This window comes from Leuciscus leuciscus, assembly GCF_965113295.1.
Source record: "Leuciscus leuciscus genome assembly, chromosome: 12".
Classification (NCBI taxonomy): Eukaryota; Metazoa; Chordata; class Actinopteri; order Cypriniformes; family Leuciscidae; genus Leuciscus; species Leuciscus leuciscus.
Window position 1 is genome coordinate 32,526,629 of NC_138736.1, and position 8,038 is coordinate 32,534,666.

Below are 8,038 nucleotides of genomic sequence, written 5' to 3' on the forward strand. Positions count from 1 at the left end.
TGGCTAGGTAATTGAGTTTAATATGGTGGCATTCAATTAACTAGATTTAATGTGTTTGCAAAGGTTTCAAGTAAACTTTGGGCCGCAAGCTTAGGCCATCAATCACTTTACCATGTTCACGGTTACCAGGGTTTGGTGTTCTCCTGCAGGGAAAATGTGTTTAAAATGAATTGATTTTGCCTGAACAAATAGTTAAATGTTTATTTTAGTAGGCATGTTACTTGTTACTTTAAGGCATCATAAGCACAAACAGACAACACAAAGGTTTTGGTTTGTTAGTCTTTGCATGCATGCTGAAACAGATGAAATTGGAGATTTGTTTAGATAATTGTATAGATACTTTGTATAGAATAGAAAAAGTTTCTATTGACAAAAACTACTTTTCTTTCAGCACACTAACATAGCAGCCCTAGCCTACACAGCATGACAGTAGGTCTACCTAATGCCCTGCATACTACATCGACCCAAATATTACTGTATAGGCCAAACTAATATCTGCCCACCAATAATAAAGCCTTCAAGTAATGCACTCTACTTAAAAAATATTAGTCATGAAGATTGTAGAAACAAATACAAAAGTGTGATAATGTGTGGTTAGTTCAGTCTGCATTACATACAACATCTATAGTACCATAACAGTGTTTACACATCAGTCATACTGTTAGTAATTATTAAATGTAAATGATGTCATTAATGTTTATGAATTATGAAGGCTTATCTAATGAAAAGTCAAGTGTCAACATATTGTACTGACATCTAAATATTTGAAAAAAGAACATTCATCACAATAATGTTCGTAAATTAAATACTGTACAATCACAAACAAAACATTTTGGAGTTCTGTTTTTTTACTAAACTCCTTAACATCCCTTTTTTAATGAAACAAGTTAAAAGGGGTATTGAAACTATTTTCATAAGGATTTGATGAACACACTATGGTCTGCTTTAAAGGTCCCATTGCATGGATTATTTTAGAATGTTTCCTGGGGTGCCCTTATAATGTTAGTATGTTTTTCAGATCAAAAGTTGTTATCATTTAGAAATAAAAGGCATATTTCCTAGCCTGATTTTAGCCTCTGATTTGAACGCTCTGTTTGAAGGGGCGTGTCTGCTGTGAGACTTCAGTGTAAACGCCCACTGCTGTAATTGGCTGACATGCTTGCATATGAAATATCTAGTATTACATGTGGAACTCTCTCAAATACTTTTACTATTACAGCTATTATACGTTTTTACTATTACAGTTATCGGGATTAACGAATTGTGAGAAGTTTTTTTTAAGTATTTAGATCTATTCCCATCACATAAAAGGTTGCAGTGATGAGCATTGAGCAGATGACAGCCTGTTGATCGCGTGAATAAAGAGATCTTATCATTGCAACGCAGTTTCTGCACTCTCACTAATGATTTCACCAATGCAAACATGAGGTATGTACAGTAAGAGCTTCGTTGTGCAGCGTAACAGCGTCACTGATTTCATAACGAGTTTTGGCAAGTGTCCAGATAAACTCGCGCTGTGTGATTGACAGCTTGGGCGATTGGAAAGGGATTGTTCTTTGATCGCTTTCTGTATATATATTAATCACAGTTTAAATAAGATTATTTTCATCCAACCAAGAGAAATGATGTGAAGTTGATATTTTAGTCACTGGCTTGATTTACTGATAAACAGTATTGAACGACTTTGAGAGAAAGATTATCTGTCTGAACTTGAACAATTACACATCAGAAATTCACATAACCCACTGGTTCTTCAGAGGCTCGGATGAAGGAAATAAAAAAATATTTTTGTGTTCATTTGTACATCCAAACATTGAGCAACTGCCATGCTTCGCTCGTTTGCAAGCCATGATGTCTCTCGAGGAAAAACCAATATCGCGCAGTTCATTTTCTCATGGGCGGGCCAAATTCTTTTTGCGGGCAAAGAAGAGAAAGGGGAGGTGACCTTTCCTCTTATGACGACATAAGGGGAAGATTTCTAGATTCGCCCGTCTCAGCTTTCATTTTCTCAAAAATACCCAGGGCTTGGTTTATACCCATCAAAACGTCTAGCCACCGGGGGACCATAGGCAGGCTAGGGGAACTCATATTAAGGTTAAAAAACCTCATGAAGTGAAATTTTCATGCAATGGGACCTTTAAGATTAAACAGTGCAAATGTATAATATCTGATCGTACCCTTGAGTTGTGCAATGAAAACACTTCAAACAATACAAAACTCCTACAAATAATATTTGTGAAATAAGTTACAAACAGAATATTTACTGGCCTATACTTCAGCATTACATATAAAGACATTTGATTGTTCATTTGAATAAACACTTAAACATATATAATGATGATCTGAGATTATTGGCAGTATTTTCAGATTTCAAAGCACAGTATCATTTGAAGCAGAATAACTGCTAGAATTCCTACACAATAATGTCCATCTAATACAGCTAAAACACATCGTTGAGGTAAAGTGAGAGTGAAACCCACAGAAACAAATGACAACAGCATCAGTCATAATAAATATGTTTCCCTTCATGTGACTTTGGCTTCCAAAAGGTTTACTAATGGAAAGCTCAAGTATAATGTAATGCTCTTAGTGCACACAACTATACGAAAAACTGAAGGTGAATGTAACATTTCAAAATGTCAAAAGCTGCAGTGTCTAATGCCGTTCAACAGATCCCCGGACTTCACGTTCTTCTTATGATGATTACATTAAAAATAAAAAAGAACAGCATTCTTCCCTGGAGTTTTAGATTAAAATGCACTTTGGGTTTTGGCAGCAAGGCAAGACAGACAGGAAGTGTAAGTCGAGACTCGAGAGAGAAACATGAGAAAGAGTAAACAAAGGAGATGCAGAGTAGAAGACAAGAAAGATAAAAGGAGCAATACATTGTTACAGAAAGAGGAGAGAGTTTAAGAAAGAAACTGAGAGAAAAGTGAGAGAATTATAAAAGGAAAGATCCATAAAGCATGCATACAGTGATATCCCGTTGGGTTCAACCGGTTCGGGCCACCTAAACGAGAAGAGAAATTCTGTGTCAATTATACTTGCAAAAATATGCACAAACGACATGATGAACAAAATAAAGTCATGATCATTTGCATGAAAACAACTTTTGTATTTGGATTATCTGAAATGCTGTTTTCACCTGGGAAATACTGATGCCGGTCAGTTTCTCGATGGTTTCAGGCAGTTTGGTCATGATGTCGAGCACTTCACCTGTCAGCTTGGCTGCGCCAATCTCTCCACCTCCGCTGGAAACCATGGTGACTTTATTGGCAGCTGACAGAGGCTTACTGATTTCCTCGGCCATCTAATGGATAGAAAAAACACAATTCACCATCAATACACAATGTCAGCTCAAACTGCATCAAACTGCTTTCTGCTCGATGGTCCACTTTAGACATTCTACTAGCTATATCTCACGGTGTGTTCACTCTTGGCATGTTTGGTTCGATTAAAACGAACCCTGGTGCGATTGCTCTGTTAGTGCGGTTCATTTGAATAAGTGTGAACGCTGCCATCTGAACCCTGGTGTGCATCAAACAAGCGGATCGAGACAGCTAATAAGATGGGTCTCAGTCCGATACCAAACAAACTCTATAAATATGAACGCAACACGAACCAAAGACATGTAAACAAACCAAAAACAGGACATGGTGTCACAAGATGCGACCCTAAAAAGGACAGAATGCTCAAGAATACCCATTTTTTATTGTCATAGTCGAGATGTTGCCCATCACAGTTCAGTACAGGCATCAGAACCGCGTCTCCTCGCAGCAGATCTTCATTTGTGTGTGTGACAGAGGGATTCCTGCCCCTGTTTTGACTCCTTTACACATTTTATAAGCTCTTCACGAGTTCTCAGCTGGTCAAAACACCATCATATGTAGGCTACACACATACAGCGAGCGCATTTAGCCCAGAACACAGCATTGTTTTGGATGTTCGGTAAGTTCCGTCACGAAATATACTTAAAGGCACAATATGTAACTTTTTTGCTTTAAAAATAGCAAAAATCACTATATCTATGTTATATATATTTTTTTAGTTGTGTACTTACATTATCCCGACTGTTTCCAACAACTTTCAAACCAGGAGAAATTTGTAATTTAATTCGAGAAACGCCCCGTTTCTTTATTTCCGTTTTGTCACCGTCAATGGCGTCATATCCGCGTTGTCCCTGGTTTCCGCTCGTACTGCCATGGCAACCAGAGCTATGAACCAGAGCCCTCTGATAGTAACCAAAGCGACTGACGGTAGTTCGCAATGTCTATTTGCACGCTGTTGTTGTTTCGTTCAAACATTATGGACCATGGCAAGCAGACTTTGGATACAAAAGGAGAACTAAAACGAGAATCAATATCAGCGCTGTGTTTTCGAGATGTCGAGAGCTCCCATAGACAGTATATAAACGAGAGCTCCACGTCCGAGACTTCGACCGCTTCTACATGTACTTTATTAAACAGGTGAGCACATTTACATAAAACTAATCAATGTTATATAGCTCAACATGATGAAATGTTAGAATATGATCTGTATGTTATTCTAATGTTGATCTAGCTTACTGCTAGTCTCATACAGACAAACTAACACATACATTTCAACACATTCAAATGCAGTTTAGTGTGATAGTGTAATGTTAGACCAAGTGAAACAACGCTGCGTTACCTCACAAGTTTAATTTGTCTAATACACTGACCTGTGACTGTGAGTAGTAATTCTGCACTCACGTGTAACGTTAGTTCGGTAGAATGAAATGTCCATATTCCTTATATGATAGCTGATAGCTGTCTCTTAGCAATCCCGAACTGCTTCATATCACAGTCATGATAAAAGCATCGATGTATTCAGTCATCCATAAACATTATTAGATCCATAGATTAGATCGGTCGGCTTGACGTTGACGACAAGATCCATAATTCTTAGCAAATGTTGCGTCATCAAACTACGCCTTTGTTATTGTAAATAGGTTAGCGACCCCTAGTGGCGAAAAATTCCATACTGTACGTTTAATAAAAGCTGACCAATCAGGTTGTGAACGTATCCCTATGCCTTTAGGTTTGGCATCTTTAGGTTCAGTGTTAAACTGCCAATGTGAATGCTAAGCAGACTGGATCTAAATGTTTGTTTGTTTTTTGGTCCGGACAAAACTAACCAAGTGTGAACACACCCTAACTTTGCAACTACAAGCCAACTAATTCTACTAACCCGAACCCGAACATCTAACCCTAACAGTCTAATGAGAGTTAACTTTGCATAATGTAGATGCAAAGTTACTTATAGTTAGTAGAATATCTAAAGTGAACCATCAAAATAAAGTGTAACCCAGGATGATTCCCTTTTTTGCAGTAAAATGCTATATATTTCTGTGTATTGCATTTGCATACACACTAAACATTCAATTCACTCTACAACACCCTCTCACCAGTGGCAGTTTCTCCAGCAGCATGTCCACCATAGCTCCTTCTTTGTATTGCTGGAAGGCCTCAGCCTTCTTCGCCATCTGCTCGGCCTCGGCACGACCTTTAGCCTCCACGGCGTACGCTTCGGCCTCTCCTCTCACCTGATCAGAGCAAGTGTGTGAGCTAACATACCAATTTACAAACACAAAATCTGCTTTGTGAAGTTTAGAGACACAGATAACATATTTATAACACAAACAGTTTTATTTTAAATATAGGGTCTTATTATTAGAGATGGCGGATCACTTACTTTGATGGATTCGGCCTCAGCTTCTGCCTCCATGATTAGCTGAAGACTGGTGGAGAGCATAAAAAGGCCAGATGATGTCAGAGAGAGAACACTTTACAGTAATAACTTACACATTCAATATATTTACCTATATTAACCTAACTTATTAACTAATTAAAAACTACTGTTATTAATATATGCGTTTTTAATGCTTGTGAAGTGTCCCTGTTATGCTATTTTAAAGGTTCCTAATTATGAAGGTCTCTTACAATAGGTTTACATGCATCCAAGGTTAAAAAACACTAAAATTTTCTCAAAATATACATTGCAGTATCTCCTCTTTTCTGACAGTGTCTGAAATGGATCGATAAAGGATTCAGTCTCACTAAATCCCTCCTTTCCGTGAGCTACTCTGCTCTGATTGGTCAGATGGCCCTACTGCTTACAGCACATGTCGAACACCATTACCAACCAAACATTACCCTATCTGAATTTCAGCTCCGAGGGCTTCTTCAGCACTTATATATACAGTGATTCAAACAGTAACAATGGTGTAATTTTACCATATTAATTCAAGTCCTCATCTGTTGGAAGCACATGTAAAGTTGACCATCTTCTCGACATTTCAACAACACAAACCAAACTTTTCCAGGTCTCAGTTAAATTTACAGTGTTTGAAACCAGGCCAAAGTAAATGATGTTCGCAAGCAGTCAATGGAGAACATAAGCAAGCATTACGTACATTTGTTACAAACCTACATAGTAAGACTGAAATTGACGTTTCAGGCTGTTCAGACTTGATTCTTTCTTTTAGGAGACAATATTTGTCGTGTTCTTTGACCTTTGAAAATTTGCAAACCTTTTTCATTTACAAACAGCGAATTTACACACTACATGTAAGGTAAAATCTGAACAAGCATAGTAGGGGCACTTCTATGCTAAAATAGTATTTTTGCAATTTTGTATGACACTAGAGCAGAAATTACACACAAAAGTAATTGGTAAATGTTTGTGGAAATTGAACTTCACGTTATATGTTAAAGGGGTCATCGGATGCACAATTCACTTGTATATGGTGTTTGCATATAAATGTGTCTTTGGAGTGTGTGGACACAACCACCATACAATGAAAAAAATCCATTCACTCCTTTTTTAATCCTCAAAAAGCCTAAACACTATCAATAATCAAGCCGTTTGGATTTTCTGAGCAATATGATGTCATATTGCTCATGCTCCGCCCACGACCACTGACGGACTGTCCCGTATTAGCATATTTACGCCCTCAGCCATTTGTATACGGTCCGCCAAGGCAGCACTTTACGTGTCTTGTGTCGACACCCCCCATGGAAGAGAGGGGTGGGGTGAGCGGTTGCTCATTATCACCCATTAAGACCCTAAAGAATCGTACCAACTTGTGGAAAATGGGCATCCAATGACCCCTTTAAAACAAACAGATATCTGAACTGATCTCACCGCTCGGCTTGTGCCAGTTTCTCCAGCCGGTATCGCTCGGCATCGGCTGGTTTCATGACTTTGGCCTCCAGCTCTTTCTCCTTGCGTGTGATCTCCTGTTCCTGCAGCATGATTTGTTGCGAGCGCTCCACCACTTGCACCTGCATCTTCTGCTCCTCGATCTGCTGCTTCGTCTTCGCCACCTAATGAGACAATTACACAGCAGGATGAAGATTACCTGAATAAATTTAAGTCAAATTACCAACCCCCCCCCCAAAAAAAATCATGCCACATAGTTATGTTTCTAAAATAGATTTTATTTTTAAGTCGCCAGCCACCGCCAGCATTTTTGATCATATTCACAAACTTTCATGGCCCCCAGAATATTTTCTCCTATGAATATGTAAACAGTCAACATATAAAAAGAAAGAATAGAGCTTCTGCTTTTAGACAACAAAATAACCATTTTAGTCAAGCTTCATTCACACTCGAATGTGATTAAATTTCATAAAAACAACTTTGCGTTTTTGTCAAAGACTTTGTCTGGATACAGAATGATTATCAAAAAGTAGATCGAGTCCATCAACTCCCCCAAAGCTTCACCGTCCTCGTCCTGGGTTCAACATTTTCACCTGTAACGTTAGGCAGTTTTGATTTTTATGCTGTTGAATGATTGGTGATCATATTAGCTTACTTGTGCGTAAATAACTTTATCTGCTCCTTCTTGTTTATGCAGATCTTTTACATCTCTTGTTTTTGGATCCAGAGATGCTGTACTATTTCAGAAGATCCGTAACAGCGCCCCCTACCGTCTAACAGTGCACGGATTGCCGGAAAAACTTGGCGGGAAAGAGTTAACAAGAACCCCGAAGATACATTGAAGCACAAGAAAGTC

At 38.3% G+C, this 8,038-nt stretch overlaps 1 protein-coding gene across 2 annotated transcripts in view; it reads right to left on the minus strand.

The window, feature by feature from the left end:
• Positions 1–187: 187 nt before the first annotated feature.
• Positions 188–8,038, minus strand: part of flot1a (flotillin 1a) — a 12,218-nt gene continuing 4,367 nt past the window's right edge. For both annotated transcript variants that reach the window (XM_082186252.1, XM_082186253.1), the window contains exons 9-13: positions 7,165–7,346; positions 5,713–5,758; positions 5,426–5,563; positions 3,146–3,310; positions 188–3,010 (exon numbers count right to left, since the gene is read on the minus strand). In XM_082186252.1, coding sequence (XP_082042378.1) covers positions 2,993–3,010; positions 3,146–3,310; positions 5,426–5,563; positions 5,713–5,758; positions 7,165–7,346 — 549 coding nt within the window. In that variant the 3' untranslated portion in view covers positions 188–2,992. The remainder of the gene's footprint in view (positions 3,011–3,145; positions 3,311–5,425; positions 5,564–5,712; positions 5,759–7,164; positions 7,347–8,038) is intronic.